This window comes from Mus musculus, chromosome 8, assembly GCF_000001635.26.
Source record: "Mus musculus strain C57BL/6J chromosome 8, GRCm38.p6 C57BL/6J".
Classification (NCBI taxonomy): Eukaryota; Metazoa; Chordata; class Mammalia; order Rodentia; family Muridae; genus Mus; species Mus musculus.
Window position 1 is genome coordinate 54,943,739 of NC_000074.6, and position 23,870 is coordinate 54,967,608.

General features: G+C 34.6%; 1 protein-coding gene across 3 annotated transcripts in view; it reads left to right on the forward strand.

The window, feature by feature from the left end:
* Positions 1–23,870, forward strand: part of Gpm6a (glycoprotein m6a) — a 281,445-nt gene that overhangs the window by 164,305 nt on the left and 93,270 nt on the right. For 2 of the 3 annotated variants that reach the window (NM_153581.6, NM_001253756.1), the window contains exon 1: positions 10,990–11,577. The exons of the other annotated variant lie outside the window; for it this stretch is intronic. In NM_153581.6, coding sequence (NP_705809.1) covers positions 11,541–11,577 — 37 coding nt within the window. In that variant the 5' untranslated portion in view covers positions 10,990–11,540. Of the gene's footprint in view, positions 1–10,989; positions 11,578–23,870 lie in introns of those variants that run through there. 3 annotated transcript variants of the gene reach the window in all.

Sequence of the window (23,870 nt, forward strand, 5' to 3'; positions counted from 1 at the left end):
AAAGCTGATGTAAAATTTTTCATATATATTACAAAATATGTGTTTTAGTACGTTTAATGCTTAGAATATTATATATGGTTAGTAGTAACCAAGTTACTGTTATCACTTTGATAAAGCTGAGAGCATTACATTAGGTCATTTAAATGGTATTAATAGAGATAGACTAAAAAAGTTCCTGAAGTTTATGTAATTAAAAAGAACTTTTAATATTTGTTGTTAGGATTTGTAATCCTAATAAACCCATATAGAAGACAAACAATCCAGATATTTTATTTACAACCCATATGCCTACCTGGATTGATCTAGGGCTATATTAGCTTATTCCCCAGATATAAACTCCCTTATTCTTTCTGTTTTTTCCTGGTCATGCAGTTCAGGTTCATGACTGCTTCCTCCTGCTCTTCTGGTTTCCTCAAGAGTCCTTCTACCTTCAATTTCTTCTTGAGTCTCCAGTCTTACCTTTCTCTCTGTACTGCTTAATCACAGGCTCTAGTCTTTTATTGACCTATTAAAATGGTGTCATCGTTTGGAGGCTAATTATGGGATGGATCCATAATTCTTATGAAAGACATACCATAACTGCCTTTTTGAATTTCATTGAGATCTCATTCACAGTTTTAGAGGGTTAGTTTATGATCACTACGGAGGGAACCAGATAGATATAGCACTGGAGCTATAGCTGAGAGTATTATGTCCTGATCCATAGGCAGCAGGCAGAGAGAGAGAGAGAGAGAGAGAGAGAGAGAGAGAGAGAGAGAGAGAGAGAGACAGAGAGACAGAGAGACAGAGAGACAGAGAGACAGAGACAGAGAGAGAGACAGAGAGAGAGACAGAGAGAGACAGAGAGAGACAGAGAGAGAGACAGAGAGAGACAGAGACACAGAGACACAGAGAGAGACAAAGACACAGAGAGAGACACAGAGAGAGAGAGAGAGAGATCCTGAATTGAGCTTCTGAAAAAACTCTACTTTCAGTGACAAATCTCTTCCATCAAGGCCAGACCTCCTAATCCTCCTAAAGTAGTTCCACAGTGATAACATATTCAAATATATGAATATGTGGTTATTCACATTCAAACTATAATATGTGCATATTATCAATTTAAGGCATATTTACTCCCTATCTTCTGTCTCATCCCCACTTGCTCTTCTTCTTCCATATTAGCATCATTCACTCATCTTGTTTTGTCACTTCTGTCTAGAATCTATCTTTGAGAGCAATCATACCATAACTGCCTTTTTGAAATTAGCTTTTTTTTCAACTCACTTGATAATATTGAGTTCCATTCATTTCACTACAAAAAATTATAGTTTTATCCCTGAAGTTTTCTGCTATATTTCAGAAAATGCTATTTTATGAATATTTCAGAATATTTCCAACAGGAGAAGTTGTTTCTCTGGCTTTCTAGAATTTTGAAGACAGAGACAATAGAAATTATATAAGACTTAGAAGTTTGTCAACATTTTATTGTACAAATACATTCAGAGTGACAAGTGATTCTATTTTCAGAGGATATATTTGGGCTAAGAGTACAATCCTTGAGTTGCTTTTTACTTTTAATCAATACTCATGAAATTATAACGTTTACTGTGTGTAGGAATGAGGCCAAACAACAGTTTTGTGTTTCTGTTTTTGATTTACTGCTTAGACTGTGAAGTGTATTTTTATTGTTCTGTTATCAATATAGCAAAAAGATATTTGATGCATGAAAAGTTTACAGTATCTCTGATAACTGGTATGAGTTATGTCCAAATTAAAAATAATTTTTAGAGGCTGAAAAATTTAAGAATGTGTATTTTAATTCTTTAAATGAATTCATTCACTTATTTACTTATTATAATTATTCAGTTGTCCATTTCTCTATAGTGAATGCTTACTATACTCTTGAGTAGTATGTAGTGTAACACCAATATGCTGCTTATAGGTGAAAAGCAAGTACCAGTTATATATATAAAATGCTGTCTTTATTAAATGACACTGCAAAAGCCTGATCTATGAGTACTAAAAAAATACTTTTCTTGCAAGTCAGGAATGCTTTTTCTGGGGATAATATTCTAGCGTAGATGTAAGATATGAACAATTCTGGAGACATGGACTTACCAGAGAAAGGGTTTTAGTTAGAAATAACAGTGAATGTATGAGGAATTAAAGGACGCTGAAATGAAGGAAGTTTAGAGGGTTGTTTACTGGAAATGTAGATATCTACCAATTTCATTTTCTCAGTCAAAAAAGTAGGTTGAATTTATCCAAAGAACATTGGATAAAAAATGGCCAGTCGTAAATATTCTATACTACAGCTATAACTGGATTTAGGGCAAACTTCATGAAAATATAGTATCAATGAATTTGAGAGAAAATATCTTAGTTTGATAGAACCCAAATGACCAAGAATAAAATAGGAACAAGATGCTACATATGCTTAAGGTCATTTCTTTTTATTTTTTATTCTTCATTTTTGTACTTATTATTCCTTTATATTACTTTATATTTCATTCATTTTTCTCTTATTGAAAATAGATTTGTCATATAACAGTCTGCTAAAGTTAATTTCTTAAGGGCAAATACTAATGTGTTTCCCATTGTCTCATTTTAAGATTAAAGTCTTCTAAGCCACAGGCTATATCTCATGAATATTCAACTCTTTCATTGCTTTTTGGAAAACTAAGATCAATATTCATCTCATAATTGAGTTTTTCTGTACAAGCCTCCTAGGGACCTGTGGAAGATGATGCCTAATGGTCAGTAAAGGGATGTTTCCCCAAGGTACAAAATGGTGGTGTATTGCATGTGACCAGAATTTTATTTCTATTTCTGCGATTTTTCATATTCAATTTGAAAAATCCAGAATAGTTTTTCCTCTCTTATTTATTCTGCTTACTCCATATGTTGGCCAATGCTATTTTATTTGATAGGAATCTCTCTTTTTTAATGGAGTCACACCAAACAGAACCTTCCAGGAGACCATAAAGCTTCCCTGAAGGGTTCCCAAAATTGTTTATCCAATATCAAATTGTCAGCTCTGAAATCCTACACATATCACATTATATGGACTAAAAGGTTGTAATTATATATGTAGGAATAAAAAATTACACAACAATTAAAGAAATAAAGAGTGTGGCTTTTAGAGAGAACAGGGTGATTCATGGGGAGGTTTGGAGGGATGACAAGCAAAGGGGGAAATAATGTAATTTTATCTTAATTTCAAGAAATTAACAAGAAGGAATAGATGAGATATTCTTTCAGTAGGTTCATCTGCTCTCTGCTGTGCTTACTTTGTTCTTATTAGGTAACATCACTGTAATCTGAGGCTATCTTATACTAATAAAGGGTGTGTATAATAAGCCAGGGATTCCTTTTACCTACCTCAAGTTTCAATGAGAGGAAGAATCCTTAGCAAACATTTGTATAATTCACAATGAAATGGGGGGCCATAGTGACTTGTGATAACTGTAATCATTCTGTGAATGGGTTGATCTAAATGAGTACAAAACCCCAAGGACTATCATGATTATTCCTTGACATTTTTTAAACAGCCCATCGTTTGTGATAGTTTTAGCTTTCCAAGAGAAAACACTAAATTTGACTTCCTTTTTTTTTTGAGGGAAAATATAAAACATCAGATACATAATTTGAAAATAATTATATATATATATTTGGTTCTTCAAGATAGGATTTCTCTGTGTAGCTCTGGCTGTCACAGAGGGCTGTTTTATAGTTTTTAAGTCATCCAAATAATTTATAATAGTTAAATGCCTCTTAAATATACATGATGTCTTCTGAAGCTAAAAGTAATATGCACTCAACCAATTTTTAAAATATATTTGGAACATTAAACCTGATAGAAGGAGAAGAATATCTTTTATGAAAGGAAATTTTGACATGTTCCTGATTAGACAGAAACCATTCCATCTCCAAGGGAGAATACATAGTGTAACTATGGATTCATAGAATGAATTGGGTAGTGTTCCTTCTGTTTCTATTTCGTGGATAGTTTAAAGAGTATTGGTATTAGGTCTTCTTTGGGGGTCTGATAGAATTCTGCACTAAACCCATGTGGCCCTGGGGCTTTTGTCATGGTTGTTGTTGTTGTTGTTTTGTTTGTTTTTGTTGTTGTTGGTTTTTTTTTTAATTGGGAGATTTTAAATGACTGCTTCTATTTCTTTAGGGGTTATGTGAATTTTTAGATGGTTTATTTGATCCTGATTTAATGTAGGCATTTGTATGGTATCTGTCTAGAAAATGTTCATTTCATCCAGGTTTTCCAGTTCTTTTGAATTCAAGCTTTTGTATTAGGATCTGATGATTTTTGAGTTTCCTCAGTTTCTGTTGTTATACCTCCATTTTCATTTTTGCTTTTGTTAATTTGGATACTGTCTCTGTGCCCTCTGCTTATTCTGGTAAGGGTTTATTTATCTTGTTGATTTTCTCAATGACCTAGCTCCTGGTTTTGTTGATCTTCATATAGTTCTTTTTTTGTTTCTACTTGGTTGATTTCAGCCCTGAGTTCAATTATTTCCTGCTGTCTATGTCTACTCCTCTTGGGTGTATTTGCTTCTTTTTGTTCTAGAGCTTTCAGGTGTGCTGTCCAGGTGGTAGTTTATACTCTGTCAAATTTCTTTTTGGAGGCACTCAGGACTGTTAGTTTTCCTCTTAGCACTGCTTTCATTGTGTCCCATAAGTTTGGGTATGCTTGCCTTCATTTTCATTAAATTCTAAAAAGTCTTTAATTTCTTTCTTTCTTTCTTCCTTGATCAAGTTATCATTGAGTAGGGCATTGTTCAGCTTCCAGGTTCATGTGGGCTTTCTGTTGTTTTTGGTACTATTGAAGAGCAACCTTATTCCATGGTGATATGATAGGATGAATGGAATTATTTCAATTTTCTTGTATTTGTTGAGGTCTGTTTTGTGACTAATTACATGGTCAGTTTTGGAGAAGGTACCATGAGGTGCTGAGAAGATGATATATTCTTTTGTTTTAGGATGAAGTGTTCTATAGATATCTGTTAAATCCATTTGGTCCATAACTTCTATTATTTTTAATGTGTCTCTATTTAGTTTGTCTTTCCATGATCTGTCCATTGATGAGAGTGGGGTGTTGAATTCTCCCACTTTTACTGTGTGAGGTGCAATTTGTGTTTTGAACTTTAATAAAGTTTCTTTTATGAATATTGGTAGCCTAACATTTGAAGCATAGATGTTCATAACTGAGATTACTTGGTAGATTTCTTTCTTTTGATGAGTATGAAGTGTCCTTCCTTATCCTTTTTGATAACTTTTGGTTGAAAGTTGATTTTGTTTGATATTAGAATGGCTACTCCAGCTTGTTTCTTTGGACCATTTGCTTGGAAAATTGTTTTCCATCCCTTTACTCTGAGGTAGTGTCTTTCTTTGTCACTGAGGTGTGTTTTTTCTTTGCACAAAATGCTGGATCCTGTTTACATATCCAGTCTATTAGTCTATGTCTATTTATTGGGGAATTGATTCCATTGATGTTAAGAGATATTAAGGAATAGTGATTGTTGCTTCCTGAAATTTTTGGTATTATTTTATGTTTGTGTGGCTATCTTCTTTTGGGTTTGTTGGAAGAAGATTACTTTCTTGCTTTTTCTAGGGTGTAGTTTCCCTCCTTGTGTTGGCGTTTTCCATCTATTGTCCCTTGTAGTGCTGGATTGGTGGAAAGATATTGTGTATATTTGTTTAAGTTATGGAATATCTTGGTTTCTCCATCTGTGGTAATTGGGAGTTTGCTGTGTATAGTAGTCTGGGCTGTCATTTGTGTTCTCTTAGGGTCTGTATAACATCTGCCCAGTATCTTCTATTTTTCATAGTCTCTGTGGTGAGAAATTTGGTATGGTTCTGATAGTTCTCCCTTTATTTGTTACTTGACTTTTTCCCTTATTGCTTTTAATATTCTTTGTTTCCTTCTTATGCATTTGGCATTTTGACTATTATATGACAGGAGGAATTTCTTTTCTGGTCCAATCTATTTGGAGTTCTGTAGGCCTCTTGTATGTTTATGGGCATCTCTTTCTTTAGGTTAGGGACGTTTTCTTCTATAATTTTGTTGAAGATATTTACTGGCCTTTTAAGTTGGAAATCTTCACTCTCTTCTATACCTGTGATCCATAGGTTTGGTCTTCTCATTTTGTCCTGGATTTCCTGAATGTTTTGGCTTAGGAGCTTTTTGAATTTTGCATTTTCTTTGACTCTTGTGTTAATATTTTCTAATGTATCTTCTTAACCCAAGTTTTTCTCTTCTATCTTATCTTAGTCAGGGTTTCTATTCCTGCACAAACATCATGAACAAGAATCAAGTTGGGGAGGTAAGGGTTTATTCAGCTTACTTTTCCATATTGCTGTTGATCACCAAAGGATGCAGGACTGGAACTCAAGCAGGTCAGAAAGCAGGAGCTGATGCACAAGCCATGGAGGGATGTTCCTTACTGGCTTGATTCCCCTGGCTTGCTCAGCCTACCCTCTCATAGAACCAAGACTACCAGCCCAGAGAGGTCCCACCCACAAGGGGCCTTTCCCCGTGATCACTAATTGAGAAAATTCCTTACAGTTGGATCTCATGGAGGCATTTCCTCAACTGAAGCTCCTTTCTCTGTGATAACTCCAGCTATGTCAAGTTGACACAAAACTAGCCAGTACATATCTCTTGTATTCTGTTGGTGATTCTTGCCTCTTTGACTCCTGATCTCTTTCTCAGGTTTTCTATCTCCAGGCTTGTCTCCCTTTGTGATTTCTTTAATGTTTCTATTTCCATTTTTTTGATTATGAAAGGTTTTGTTCAAGTCCTTCACCTGTTTGTTTTTGTTTTCCTATAATTCTTTAAGGGATTTTTGTGTTTCCTCTTTAAAGGCTTCTAGCTGTTTACCTATGTTCTCCTGTATTTCTTTCGGGGAGTTATTTATATCCTTATTAGAGTCCGCTATCTGCATCATGAGATGTGATTTTTAAATTCAAATCTTGCTTTTCCAGTGTGTTGGGGTATCCAGTATTTGCTGTTGTGGGAGAACTGGGTTCTGATGATTTCTTGTAGCCTTGGTTTTTGTTGGTAATGTTCTTGTGCTTGCCTTTTGCCATCTGGTTATCTTTGGTGGTGGTATTAGCTGGTCTTGCTGTCTTTGACTGTGGGTTGTCCCTCCTGCAAGCCTATGTGTTGGTACTCTTGTCAGACCAGCTCTCTCCCAGGGGTATTTGGGTATGGAGAGCTGGGTCACAGGATCAGCTCCCAGTACAGACTAAAACTGGAAGGATCCTGTCCCGGGCTACTCCTTGGATCCTATGTCCTGAGGGTTCTGGGTAGGTCACTCAGAGCAGAATTGGTGGTCTTACCTGTGTTCACAGGCATGTCTGCACTCCTGGGAGACCAGCTCTCACCAGAGAGTTTGGGTATTGAGTGCTGTCTTAAATTTTCAACCTCTACTCTAAGGCAGTAGTCAATTTGTGTTTTATTTCTTTTTCTAAATATAGCAAAAGTGGCAATCTAAATATTTCATTCATGAGATGATGCTTTGTCTAACTTTGAAAGATTTCAAGATAAAAAGAAAATTTTAAATTGGTCATGACTCTTGGTTCTATACACTATACTTAGTCCACACAATCATATTTTTCACATGTCCTATTTACTCTATGACTCAGAACCCATAAAAAGTTTCTGTCATTTTTCTTATATTCTTTCTACATATGCTTTGTAGTAACTAATAGGTCATAATTCTAGTTGTTTCTAAGAATATAGTTGAATATAAAGATAAGTACATTATACAGTTGAGGGATATGTAGATATTTTCTCAATTGATAGCATGTCTTAAAATGGAGATGTATTTAAACCAAAGTTAGGAAAAATGAGAAGGACTTACAATTTTAGACTGTGTAAGTAAGCTATCTTTTAGTCCACATGGGAAAAATAATATACATCATTAATACATCTCAAATATTATTTCAAAGAATAATCTTCTTTAACATTAGTGGTAATAGTTTTTAGGTGTCCATTTATGTATTTAAAACACCACAAGTAGAACTAGAGTCAGGGCAAATACAATGAAAATAATTGAAAAAAATATTTGATGAGGCACTATATCACTATAACTTGTGTATTTTAATGATCATTGTAGTTACTTTTCTATTGCTTTGTTAAAACACCTTGGCTAAAGCAAGTTATGAAAGAAAATGTTTAATTTGAGGCATTTGGTTTGAGAATGTTAGAGGTCACACCAATCATGGTGGGGGCTGTGGCAGCATACATGCGGGCATTGTCCGGAGTGGTAACTGAGAACTTACATCTTGATAACCAGGCATGAGTCTAGAAGAGCTAACAGGGAATGGTGTGGGCTTTTGAGCTTTCACAGTCTTCCCTCAATAACATAACTTCACCAACAAGGCCACACCTCTAATCCTCCTTAAAGAGTTCCACCAATTTGGGACCAAGATTTCAAATATATAATCCTACTGACACCATTCTCATTCAAACATACTACAATCGAAATACAGAGTGAAGATCATTGGCAGTTACTAAGGTTAATGTTTTATATTTAGAGTTCATTAAAATCAGTTTTCTATAAGGTTTTCTCATGAACATCTCATGAACTACTTTTCACATAACTAGATATTTAAGTTTTTTATTCAAACGACAAAAGATTTTGCAAATATCCTAAAAATGTCAACCAGCAACATCAATCCCAGCTGTCAAATGGGAAAAGAAAGATGGGGAATTTGGGAGATTTAAAGTGTTTCAGAGTGGGGTAGTGGAAACAATGCTAGATAAATGTGAATATACTGAAAACCCACAGGAGTGTAGACTTCAAAATGGCTCATATTTGTGTATATATCAAAAAAATGAATCTTAGCTTGTTTACAGGTTGTTGATGTAAGAATATGTATGTATGCGTTTCTTCTCATCATTTTGGAAGCTCTCCATTATCTTCAATATGAAAGGATGATGCTCTGAATATTTTAAAACCAAGGACGGTTTGGGAAATGAACTTCTTAATTAGTAAAGGAATCGGACATGGGAATGGGAAATAATGGGGACATCTGACACAAAATAACCACACAAATATCTATTTTCCACCTAGAGTTGTGAATACTGTAGAGTGGATGGTGTGGGAAACATCTAGGATGTTGGGGAACGGGGCGTCAACAGAACACTGTGTCTTGAGAATGAAGCACTTCACTTGCATATGACCTATAAACAAATTATTTCCTTAAAAGGGATTCTTATCAGAAAAAATAAAATAAAACAAATAATGAGTTGCTTTTGTTTTATAAAGAAAACCATTCTGACAATAAGTTGGTTATTATACAAATATATTGTTCCCTTGAAGTTTCCAGAGTACAAAAGAAGTTGTAATCACATCTTTCTATTGATCTTGTCCAGCAAATATTGTAAACTGAGGGTGACAGTGAAGGGACCAGTGATGTATTGGAGTAGAAAGGTAGAAGAGTTTTAGAAGTCAGAGTCCTAGACAAAGAATCAGCTTATGATGTTTGCTCTAAGAGTTTCTTCTTCATTTACAATCCCAGACCCTGCATATGCTTGAGTAGCAGACGAATATTCCAACATACAGGCTAATATATATATATATATATATATATATATATATATATATATATATATATTTCCCTGTTTTCCTTAAGTAACTCACTTAAAGTTTATAAAATACCAAAAAATATAATATAGTGTTATCATTTGTGTGTGTGCTGCTGTTAATTATTTGCTACACTGATTATTTCTGTGTCGTAAGATGAATGAAGCAGGTAAACAAGGATGGAGGCTCCACTCTGTTCTGAGTGTATGCCAGGATATGTCAGCAGAGAGATGGGCTGAAACACAAAGACTGCTATGTTTTGGCTTCTTTGATTGCCCTATGGCTTCTCTTTCAATCTGGACTGAACAAGCAACTGTCTTAAAAATCCTTGAATACAAATATATATATATGGGGAAAGAGACGAGAGAGAGAGAGAGAGAGAGAGAGAGAGAGAGAGAGAGAGAGGAAAGGGAGATAGATGCTGGGTGGCTAGAGATTCTTCAGTCGCAGTTACCCTTGGGTTAAACACATTTGACGAAAAGAATAGAAATATTGATTATCAGAGAGAAGTAGCTCTTCATTTATGTAAATAAACTGGAGCATTGTCAGATCATTTTTCCTTGAAATATATAAGTGATTTTACAGTTAAAAGTGTGGTGTGAAAAAATGCTGCTGACATGTCTTACAACCTATGTGAAAATTTTCGTATAACGCAAGCATATTATATGGATAACGGGGATATGCATTTTTTTTTCCATCAAGGGCAAGAGCTTATTCAGCTCTGTGTGTTTCCATATGCATGTTTGTTTCGAGAGGAACATAGGCAAGAGAGTCTTCCTTTATACTCTAGGAAAGCTTGACACAGCCTTGACAGACAGTGTTTATGTTCTTCCTGTACCTTTTGTGAAGTATTGCGACTCTACTTGTGTCCTGTCACTCAATAGGTTGAGCACGACTGCTAATTTATTGCCAGACTGCAGCATTGTGATTTGCATTCCTAATCAGAGTGCAGATTCCCATTGTAAAATGCTATCCTGTTGTTCCCTATCCAGAATCCTTTCGTTCTTTTTGTCGCCCCCATTCTCCAATAATCACCCTTAGAATTTTTCCCTTCACAAAATTCCCACTCGGAATTGGCAGCTTTTGTGGGCTAAACTAATCATAATTTACAAAGACATCGATTCTTTTTCTCTTTACCTGTAAAGGTCCTACGCCACTTAATAAAATACTTATTACAACAAAAGATTTATACTTATTTCTTTGAAAACCATGTTTTTATTTCTCCTTGATTCTGAAAGACGTGAAATAAAGGTCCTATCTTAATAATAAGCTTTAACAGACCAGCCTCGAGATAGTCTAATTACATCCCTCCTTGGCACCTTTAAATCAAATTAACTAGACACTTGGTGAGGAGGTAAAAGGAAAGGGCATTTTTGTAATGAATCTGACTGGGTGAGAAAAAACTACTGCAGCAGAAAGACACGACGAGAATTCGGGCTTTCCCACTGTGGTGGCAAAGGGGGGAATTATGGGTTGGTGGTCCGCTTCATGCTAGGAGGACACCCCTCTGTCTGTTCACAGTTCAGCCTGCTTCCAGTTTAAAGCCGAGATTTCAGCACAAACCTCAATTTCTTTCCCCCATTTTAAATGCAAAGCGAGGCTTGTGAATCACAGTGTCTCTGCTCCTAGAATCCAGACCCCTTTCCACTCCCCCTCCCAAAATTATCCGGCTGTTTGTTTGAGTACCTGCTTACTGTGGCACACACAATGGGCAGCTTTGAGAAGAAAAATTGATAATCTTCACGGAAGAGTAATTTGAATGAAATTACACTTGACAGCCAGTCTCTAAGCAAACAAGAGGCGCGAGGGAGCCTCAGCTAAGCTCCAAGGACTTGCCCAAGCCACTGCTGCTGGAGCTGCCCAGGGAAAAAAGGCACACGCTTTTTTGACATCTAATTGAGCTTTTGACTAATACCGTGCGCCAGATTCTCCTGAAGAAAGGTAGCCATGGAAGAGAATATGGAAGAAGGACAGACACAGAAAGGTACTGTGCTTTAAAACAGGTTTATTTGTAACTAGGTGATTATTTTGTGCTTTCCTTGTTTGCTTTAGACACTTGCCAGAGAGACTAATGAATCTTTCCCTCTTGGAAGGCATTTCTCCCTTCCTTTTTCCTCTGGTCTTCACTTGCTGTAATGCCAATTGTGATCCTTACTATTTGAACATCTTCTAGGTATAATACCTAAACGCATATTCTGATATTGATATGTACAGTGTGTCGAACTAATCTTTAGTCCAGTCTTTGTTAGACTTCATTTATTTCATGTTTTCATGGTTGTCAAGCCAAGCTCCGAGATTCCAGATTTCAGGTACAAACACAGTTGGTGCACAAGTTGCAGTTAAAATTTTGATGATGTAACCATTATCAATACCTTTGCATAGCCATCTGATAGAACAAAGAGCAACAGCATGTAGTATAATATGGTTGGTATTCATTGAATTTATTTATTTTTCTGGATGCAGTGTTGTTTTAATTTATAAGGAGCAAAGGTTCACTGATTTGGGGGGGTTATTTAATGACATTAGATTTTTTTTTCGTATGTCTGATTATAATCAACCTATACCTATATCATTGTTAAATATCAGATTCATTTTTAAAGCTTTCTAGTTATATCTGTCTATATGTGGCAATTTTTTAAATTAAAATTGGACAAATGCTGCCCATTTCAAATGATTCAAACAGCTTTAGAATTTTTTTTTATACATCAAGTGGGGCTTCCGAGGAAATTGTTTTCACCCCAGTAGAGGCAGTGTTTGCTGTCATGTCTGTGCACTGGCTTATGTAACATTAGAGAAAACACTCATTTTCTTAAGATTAAAAGACTCATAGCACGTAATACACATAAAGAAATTAATTTATGAGGATTACTAAAAAGAGATGTTTTCAAGGATGATTTTAAATGCATATAAATTTGTTCTCGTTTTAAACCTGCGTTTTTAATGATGTCACTGGTAGTGTGGAGATTCAGTGTAGGCTTTCTCATGTTAAAATGTTCAGGTATGCTTGCCCTCTTCTCTAAGTATATACACACACACACCATACACACACATACACACACAGAAGCATACACACACACATACATATGTGTACACACAGGCAGATACACACACACCGAAACCCACACACCCCTTTGGGTAAACATGCTGTACACAGATCCACCTGTATACAACGACTAAGTATGTAAATGTTTTCTATATGCAATAAAGATAAAAGATAAGCTAATAATCTTCAAAGCTTATGCTCTCATTGATAATGGCATTTGAAGAGAAACATAAAAATCAGCATCACTATAATACTAAGCTTTTAAAATAAAAACACCAACATTATTTGTCATTGCACAAATAACTTAGGAGTTTATTAGAGATTTTAAAGGGTAAATTTCCCTACCATTTCCTGTCTATACTACACTAGACATTTCAGGGGACTGCTTTATTTTCTGAATAAATCTCTTATTCTCACATCTTTTGATTGTACAAGTCAAATATTCTTCTTAAGCAAAGAAAAGAGTAGTTCAGTCATTTTAAGTAGACAAATGACACTCATTACACTAAATAAAATCTTAAATTATGGACCATGGTAACAGGTTGAATGTTTCTCAGCAAGCTATGATAGAGGCAAGAACAAGAAAAATGATGTAATGATGTTATGATCTCCCTCCCTCCTCGGGCAATACTAAAAATCGTTCATAGAGGGGAGGCAGCAGAACATTGACAGGATGATCTGTCTCAGTGGGTGTCTTATCATTAACATATGTCCATATAGACCAGCAATAGTGGAGGAAAGCGATGTTAAAATTAAAACAATCTATATGGTATACAATAAGTACATGATGGTTCTATGTAAAATATCTGTGGATCGGGTTGTTTTCTTAACTGAGGAATGGATTTAATTCTCTTTATACCTGAGTATCCTTTTCTCCCCCTCAAATATACCCATGGCACTTTTTTAACATGTTGGATTTTGTCAAGTTACCTTTGAACAGAAATAGAGAGGAAACATTGTGAATTTTGTATTGATTGCTTTTAGAGGAATTATTTGATAAGCAGATCAAATCATTGGAAATGTTTTAAGGGTTCAGGTAGACAGATTTAATGATTCATCTCCTGGAAAGGAAAGCAGCATTTTATATTCTCTCCTCTCTTGTTTTCTTAAATCACCCAGGATTTTCGATACAGATTCTGATACCAGCATACTCTCTTGATTGAAAGGCATTTCCCTGTCTTCTATTAATTTAACATCTTTTATTGTACTTAATGTTATTGCTTCTGTTTAAACCGAAGACAACCAGATTATATTAAACAGATAAGCATTACGCCAAATGAACACTTGAATTCAATTGTAGAGTGTGCTAACAGGTTAAATGCTCTGGGTGAGCCATAGCAGATGCAGCAACCAAGGAAAGTGATGTCATTGTTTGTTATCCATTTTTCCAGCAGTAACTTTGAAAAATTATTCTCTCTCAGAGGAAGTGGCAACAAATACGTTTTCTTTGCTATAATTTAGACAGATTGAAATTTGTATCACCATCTACCCATACAACCTTTTAAATTCCATGAGAATGTAAAATTTAATCCACTACTTTAACTGAATATATCAGAGAAGGATAGTTTGTTGATGGTTAAGGACTTAAAAGGGTCTCCATAAGAAATGTGTTTTTCTTTGTATTTATGTGTCCTTCCCCACATTGTCTGTAAAAGGCAAACAGAAAAGGTGATATCCAGATGCATATTCAGATCAGGAGGGTGAATAATTTCAGTCTGGGTGAATTCAGCAGACATTGTCTTCTGCCAATCCCTGCTTTGATTCAACTCTAAAATGGAAGTCATTTAATCTGTTGCACACTTCTTTTCTTCAGCCTTCACCAACAGTATCTCATTGCACTGAAGGGTTTCTAATGTTTCCTTTAAAAAAAAATCTCACTTTGGTTAAGCATGCTAAGTAAAGCAAATTCTTTAAAAATGTCTTCAGCCTGTGTTGGCTGTGTCATGCCATCAAAGGTTTTTGGTTTTAAAGAGAGTTTGAGCAAAGATTACATAATTTTCTTTTTAATATGGCAAAGACTTTGTGCCTCAGGGAGGGGGATATCAAGGTTTTGTCACCCTCTCAGAAGAGAATGAGGGAGGTAGGGGGAGGTGAGGGGCTTTGTAGGGTGGGGACCTAGAGGAAGGCAGCATTTGGGATATAAATAAATAAATAAATAAATAAATAAATGTTTAAAAACAAGCAATAAAACCCATTGAGACACAAGATTTGATGATATTATTACACAAACCAGTCGTGTCTAGTGAACAAAACAAATTAGTATATGGATTTAACATATATTTCAGTAGATGAAAATACTTATTTCAGAGTAAATATGAAAATATTCATTGAACACATTTTGTATTCCCATTAGTGAAGTTTGTTGGTATGCAAAAACAATTGATTGGTTTCATCTGGAAAAAAATAGAATATAAAACAAAGTAATGTCCTCCTTTCTTATGATTATGTTTATAAATTCTATCACTTCTGATCAACTGTAGTCTGGTGTAAGTACATATGCTAACTGCTGTAGTCTGAGAATGTTGAATAAAAAGTTTCACAAGCAAACATTATGTAGGTTTTAGTTTTTTGGCTGTGTTGGGAGACCAGAAGGGAAGTCTATGTTATCTCAATCCAACCCACCTACCATATGAGTTTCTCTTTGTACAGTAGATTCATGCTGAATATATCACCCAGCCATTAGTCACCATCTTCATTCCAGACTAGCTATGGAATATTGGATATTGGTTGTGACAATCCAGAGTGCTTGTATACAAGTACCCCTTATTTTGCTTAATAATCTCCATGATCTCAAGCAATGATGCTGACAATTTAGACATAAAGAAATCTCTAAAGGGCATTTTGAAAGTGAAAGGTGAGAATTCTTAACTTCTTTTGATGTTCTTAAGATAGATGATATGGCGGGGTCATCTGGATAGGAAATCTGTTCTAATTTTGCTGTCAACTGTCACACTAGCGAAGCCTCAGTTATGGTGAGTGATAAATTCTCAGTCGTTTATTCTATTCCATCTTATGACATAGGCATTGTTTCATGCACATTATCACACAGATAATGATGACTAGAGTGCATTAAGCTATTCTGAGAGTAACATACAGAGAAACACTGAGTTGATGCTTTCATTGCAATACATCAGTTGCTCTGTTATATTATTAGTTTTCTGAGTTTATTGTTAGTTGTTACTTGCTAACTGTTACTTATTTACTCATTGTTTTCCAAATATAAGCTTCACAACTACCCATGACATGAGGTGTCTACTGGAGATCTTAGAATGTGTGCACTGTGAATAAGAGGGACTACTGGGTTTGGGAGATGGTGAGAGCACTTGCAGTTTAAGCAGTTTAAGGACCAGAATTTGAGTTCTTTGCATCACATAATGAGGTATTATGAGAAAAAAGCGGGCAGATCCAGGACCTCTCCTGAAACACTGAACTTTAAGTTCATGGTAAGTTTATCTAAAAGGAATAAAGTAGAGTGGCAAAGCAAGACAGCTGGAAACAGCCTTGCTTTATATGGGCATGAGCATTTCCCATATATTTGCATGCATATATGGCACACACGCACAGTATCTGTACAACACACACAAACACATACACATAATTAAGAGAGGATACTAAAATTATACTTTATTTGTAAGATGCATTTATGTAGGAGACATTTTGTCAGTTCCTAGTAGGAAAACATAAGTAGTTTAAAAAGTTCTAATTATTAGTGAATTAGGAGGTACATGTATACAAATAAATTAATGACTCTTACCTTGTAAACAATTTCTCTATAGACATTCCTGAATTAGGAGGGTTTCACAGAGGAAGTCTCATGAAACAATGAGTAGAGGAAGTGATGCACACAAAAGAAAGCACCCACTGTATTACTCAGTATGGTTTGTTCCCTCAGAGCTAAGGCATCAAAGACAGACCCAAGCAATTACACTATCCCAGGCAAGCTTGGTGAACCAGACAGGAATATGAGTGAGCTGTAACTGATAGACATGTGGATAATACAAATGCAGCCACATCACTGAAAATGTGGACTTATATTTATTAAGTAACCTTATAATTATGTTCTGCACTTTACATGCAGATATACCAACAAATTTATATATATATATGAAAGCAGTTTTGGAAAAGGTTTACTTTTTAATTGAAGGATGGTTTTTCAACATTCTTGATGGTATGATATTTAAAAAGGAAGGCAACTTTAGCTTTACCATACCAGAGAATGTTAGTGAACATAATTGCCTAGTGAGTTCAGTAACAGACATTAGCCTAAGGACTTAACATAAATTACTGCATTGGCTCTTTGCAGTAGCTGTAATTGGTACTTACACCGAGGAAACTAAAAATCAAATAGGTTAATTAACTAAATCTAACTTACACAGTAGACAGTAATATTAAATTTGGGTTCAATACAATCACATTTGAGACCAGAATCTGAACTTTTAAACCTACTGTGATTTGCACCAAGCATCACTAATTGGCTATCTGCCACATGCCATACATAGTGACTGCTCCAATCACATGCATTTATCAGCCGTGTTCTGTAATCTATGATGACATTTTGTAGTCTTCCTTCTTGGGTTCTGACCACTTACAAATATTCTTCACAAGGACAAAAAATTGCTTTACGTGAACCATCAACCCACTGTGTAAAAATCATAATCATTGTCTATTAATGAGTCAATTTAATTCACATTTGCACTTTAAGAAAATGGTAACTCTTGATTCATCTCTTTATTTCTTCACGTATTTTTATAACTATTGTCCATATCTTACTTAGCAAATGGTAGTCAATCTTTGTTATAAAATTAGCTCTAACTGAAGCAAAAAAAAAAATCAACATTAATTAAGAGGTTTTTCTGTAAAACATCTATGAAGAATATATTTAGTTTAAGTTTCTGAGTGGTACTTAACTAAATGCATATCTAATAGATGCTAAAATTTTAAATTGACACTACTTTTTAGCATCCTTTGATGCTTTGAATGGTTTCCTGCCTACATCTTTTATTTTTACAATGAGAATAGTAAATTCACAAGCATTCCAAGATAACAGTCTAACAAATATGGATGATCCAAACCTTTTGTGATGATCCCAAATAATTAGAATAGATTATAGAATAGATAAATATGTCCATTACATTAGAATTGTTAATATGTCAAAATATTTACTAACTGTCAAGTGATAAACCATCAGCAAATAAAGTTTAGTTATCAATAGCAAGTTGGATTTACCTACCTCATTTTCTTTTTCAATGTTGACCACTTTCAGACTTGTGAAAAAGGAACTGTTTTGGTTCAGCCAGTGGATCATCTTCATTTCAACAAATGCTTTCAGGAATCATGTCTTTAGCTAATTTTTGTCCTGAGGTATTTGGTTGACAAAGTTCCCAAAACCCATCATGTTTAATGAAGCATATAAAAGTCTGTTTTGTAATTTGATACCCTTGTATTTACAAGCTTAATGGGTCCAACTTGGAATGTCATTGTCTAAAAAATTACTTTTATCCTTTTTCTTCTACTAAATGTCACCCTAAGAAATTGGTTATAGGAGAATTTAATGGTCATTAATATTAATTTAATAGTCATTCCCAGAGCATGTGCATTCTTATAGTTATGATTCTTGCTTTCATTTAGACATAATACTTTTCTGAGACAATTTTGATCCTCTTGTATTTTATTACTTCGGTTAATAATTATGATTCTTATACCTAAGTTACATTTTATCTCTGAACACTAAGATGCTCAGTGACAGGTTTCCAATCTCTTATTAGAAGGGTGAGTGCAGAGGTTTAATAAATCTATAGTTAGTTCAGTAAAATGAATGTCTATGTGAAAGATATTAATATTACTTTATTGACTATTTAAAGTAGGGCTTATGCTGAAGTGTTTAAGTAGTTATATGATAAGTAACTCTGGAAGACTGAGGAAACTAACCCTCACATACCAGAAGATGATAGCTCTTAGTGGTTCCTAGCATCAAGAACATAACTAATATGTCAATTTTGGCCTCCCTTTTTCTATATCCTTCCCTGGTAGCCAGTCACAGCACATATACACCACTCCCAGTTTTGTAAATACAATTGGATTTCTTTATCATTTGTAGAAGCAGAATGCGTAGATCATTTAAAAAAAAGCACTTCAAACAGCATCCATCATAACAAGTGCACAAGGATCAATTTCTGACACTACAAAATCAAAGCTTTCTCATGTGCTTCTATCTCAGTTGTGAATTTTGTCTTGGATAGTATTAATCTGATACAAGTTCTTTTCTGTTTTGTAAAAAAACCAAAAAGACAAATAATAACTGTTTGTATTTCTCTAATTATGAATGGAAATTTTAACTTTATCTCAGAAGAAATCAATCTATTAATGGGGACCACTTATTGGTTCATTGAGGAGTTAATTTATATTACAAGCAAGAACAGAAAATAAGAGAGGGAGCCTGTGGCTTTAAATGTTGTGTCTTCCTTTAGAAATAAAATATTACAGCATATTAAAGCATTAGACACTGTCATAACCAGATTACTTTCCAAAACACATCTAAGGTATAGTGAACTTTCAGAATGTTTACTTTCACAAAGTAGGATGCTGTGGTGCGTTCTGTTCATGGGAAGGTTATGAGACACATAAAGCTTCATGCCTGTGACTGTTTTAGAATATACACACTTTTTCTTTGTTTAAGAATTGGTTTTCTATTTACTAATCAGATTTTTTATTCACTTCTTTGCTCCTGTTATTATAACACACTGTGAATATTATTGAAGTATTTGAGCATTTTTCCTAGAGGCAGAAAGTTAGCTGAAAGATAAATCCCTTTCTGAGTTGTCCTAACAGCTATTTTCTAAATGTTTAACATTTATTTAATACAGAGCAAGACTTATAATCCATCCTTTTATGTATAACTGTTATTTCCTGTCTGCTTTTTTAAAGTCCAAACTTCTTAAAGGTAAGAATTATATTGTTTTATGAACCTAACTAGAAAAGTATGTTGATAAATATCCAGTGATAATAGGAGTCAGAAAGAGAACATGGAGGAAGAGAAGAGAATGAAGGTAAAGTCAAGCATCCAGCAAAAAGGATCATCGAACACATCTCCTCCCAGAGACTTCAAAGCAGCTCAAAATGGAAAAGAAGGTTGCCTTGACTCCATTTTATACCATTATATTTGAACTAAAATAATCTTTTATTCTTCAACAGGATAATGTTCACCAATTTGATAGCAGCTTTCAGCAGACTGAATAGATTTTTTCCTTTTTTTTAAATTAAATATCCCACATATATTTAGCATCCCAAGTCTAGCAATTAAGTAAAACACATTGAACTGTCAAGTTCTTCAGAGAGTTACAAAATTTGGAAAGAAATTTAGATGTTATAACATTTTGTATGATATCGTTTAAGAAATAACAGATAATAATTTGAATATTTGTGATCCATGGACATTTGTTGTTGTTGTTATTCATTACTGTGTTGATAAAGAAAGAAAATGTATAAATAGCACTTTGAAATTTACTAGGACAACTAAGGAAAATTAAGAGAGTTTCATCCAATATTTCTTATGAGCCAATTTGTGGGGCAATAAGTTCCAAGAATAATATCATGACAAGTATCTTAAATATAAATGAAAGGCCATATGAAGTCATGAAAATTAAGTTCACAAGAGTGATTAGTCAGTATCATTTATTCAGGATATTTTAATGTCTGTCTTTTTATGCTTCCAATTTTGGTTAATTAATAATTTGATATATATACATATATATATATATATAAAATCTTGTGAAAGCACTGCTATATAAGTTGAAAATGAAATCTGGAAAAGTCATAATAAATTCATAATTTAGATTCTAGTTATATAGAAAAGTAAAGAAAGATAATCTTGGGAAAGTGTTTGTTCATATGAAATACTAGATAAAAGTTTAACCTTCAAACAGGTAGTAATACCTATCACTGAAATTTGTGCCTACCACAAATGAGTAGTAGGTGCTATTAATATGTGTCTATGTATCTCTTCTATAATAATATTTAGTAATATATACTGAAACTATGATTTATTTTATATGATTATATAAAATAATTTTATGGAAAAATACATAAAAGTCTATGTCCTTTTTAATCTTATCAATACAATTTTTGACTTGGGTACATTACTTTCTTTCAAATTCTACAGTTATGAGAACATCATTACAACTTAGGCATGCTGAGATACTTTGATTCAAGTAATTCTCCAAATATATATTCAGCAGAGGAAGAGGAAAGCTTCTAAAGTATTAAGAGATAGAATTTACTTATTCACTTAACTCCTTCTGTTTAAACTCATGACATTGCACACCGTATTCCATCTCTGCCAAAGGCCATGCCCCACAATTACAGTGGTTCAGAATCAAAAAGTAAATAATACTTAGCAAAACCACTAAATTCTTTTTATACTTTAGTACAGGGTTAGTGATTGTAAGGGTCTATCTAGTAAGGAATGCTGACTGAAACTCCCTAGAGCTACTGAGAAAAGAGTGTTAGGAGAACTGCAGTGATGCTCATGTGCTGTGGAACAACACAGGACGAGTTGTTTAAAGAGTATGATTCAGAAATAATATTCACTGATAAAAAGGATCAGTAAAAATATAACAAAGAGGGTACTATTCTTCTATAATTTAATCACTATATGTCAGAGCACAGAGCTGTGTCTTATAACTTCCCTATGGCAAGGATTTGCATTTGCATTCCTATTGCTTCCACGTGAAATGCAACTTTAGACATGCTAGACAAAGTCTGAATACCCCTTTCTATTCTGGGAAGAAAATTCATTTTCTATTTAGCCTGGCAAAATTGTTTTTATGAAGAGAAAATGAGAACTTTCTACTACAAGGAGTAAAAGAAAAATTTTGTGTCCATGTTCTTCAGAGATATTAACTTATATTTTTTGATGGTTCTTTGCCTGGTTTTAGTATTAGGATATTACTGGATTAATGAAAAAGTTGGGAGATTTCTTCATTTTCTATTTTATGTTCTAATTTCTGGAGTCTCAGTATTAGTTCTTTATTGAAAGCCTGGTGAAATTCTGCACTGCATCTATCTGGTCATTGGGCTTATTTTTAATTAATGTCATCTTAATTACTGCATCTATCTCAATGGATCTTATCAATCTATTTAAATTATTTCCTTTTTATTTAATATTGATGTATCAAATTTTTCTAGCAACCCATCTCACTTTTCTCTTAGTTTTACCAGTTTGGTAGAATATGAGTTTTTAAAATAAAGTCTTTATATTCTCTGAATTTGCTCAGTGTCTGTTTCTCTAATTCTCTAAATGTCGAATTTCTCATCTCTGATTTTATTAATTAGGCTCTTCCCCCCCCTTTTTTTGGCTAGCGATTTTTCTGTCTTTATAATATTAAAATATACTGGTATTTATTGAATTGATTCTTTATAGTGGTCCAGAAAAGGAATAAGATCTTTACATTTAGCTAGGCGTTACATTTGCTCAGTTAAAGAATTCACTCAAGTTAGAAAGATAAGTACAAAACCTAGAAGAAATGCAAAACTCACAATTTAGTAATCTGTGAATGTAAGAGTTTTTAATCTCCCATTCTTCTACAAATTTTTTTTTTTACTTTTTAAAAATTAGGTATTTTCTTCATTTACATTTCCAATGCATCCCAAAAGTCCCCCCATACCCTCCTCCCCCCACTCCCCTATCCACCCACTCCCACTTCTTGGCCCTGATGTTTCCCTGTACTGAGGCAAATAAAGTTTGCATGACCAATGGGCCTCTCTTTCCAATGATGGCCAACTAGGCCATCTTCTGATACATATGCAGCTAGAGACAAGAGCTCTGGGCTACTGGTTAGTTCATATTGTTGTTCCACATATAGGGTTGCAGTTCTCTTTAGCTCCTTGGGTACTTTCTCTAGCTCCTCCATTGGAGGCCCTGTGATCCATCCAATAGCTGACTGTGAGCATCCACTTCTGTGTTTGCTAGGCCCCGGCATAGCCTCACAAGAGATAGCTACATCAGGGTCCTTTCAGCAAAATCTTGCTGGTGTATGCAATGGTGTCAGCATTTGGAGGCTGATTATGGGATGGATCCCCGTATAATTTTGAATTCGTGAGTTTTGCTAAATATGCAACCCATTGGCAACATTTTACTCTAAAATATTGTTGAGACCAATATGTATTCCCATTTTCCCATTCTATAGTATGCCTTTTATGCCTGTTATTTGAAAAGTAATACTGCTTCCTGCTTTTTAGCATGTGTTGAGTGAACTAATCATTTCACTCTCATTTATTAATGTTTATTTTTCAATTAAAATTTCATATAATATAGTATTTTAATCCTATTCATCTTCACCCAAATTCTTCCAGATCCACTGCCTCACTCCCCATCACTCAACTCTGTATCCTCTGTTTGTTTTTGAAAACTGAAGTCCAAATTTTGCTGTCCAAATATTCTTGGGTGTGTTATGTTCTACTAGGGTTTGGTTGACAACCAGAGGCCACATCGTTATAAAAAACCCACCCCCAGTAGCTATTATTTGCCAACATCTCCTCCTCTAAGGGTGAAATGTTGTTCCCATCTGCCCTCTCCATGCTGACCTTGTCTTTTCCTAAACTTAAATAGGCCTTGTGCATGTTATTCTAACTACTCTGTGTGTGTGTGTATGTGTGTGTATGTGTGTGTTTGTGTGTGTGTGTGTATGTGTGTGATTGTGTGTGTGTATGTGTGTATGTGTGTGTGTGTGTATGTGTGTGTATGTGTGTGTTTGTGTGTGTGTATGTGTGTGTTTGTGTGTGTGTATGTGTGTGATTGTGTGTGTGTGTGTGTGTGTGTGTGTGTGTGTGTGTGTGTGTGTGCAACTTCCCTACTTTGTGTAAGCTGTTTGCTTATAGTCATTTGCTACCATGGTCTTACCATCATCCTACTAGATTTCAAACAGTGATTTCTGAGACTTGGGGAGAGGGAGATTCTTATATATGCCCTGCTTAGGATGGGACATTTCACAATCTCTTGATCATTTCATCTACAATGTTAATTTTGGGTTTCTGTGTTATTTGCCATCTACTACAAAGTGAAGCTTCTCATTTGACATTTGGGAGATGCAGTAATCTATGGGTAAAATGATAGTTCATTAGGAATCGATCTAATATTATGTCTCTTTGCCATAATAATAGTAGGAGGTTCTCCCATAGACTCTGTGATCTATCTAGCCATGATCATAACATTTCACAGTCCATGTAGAGGTTTCAAC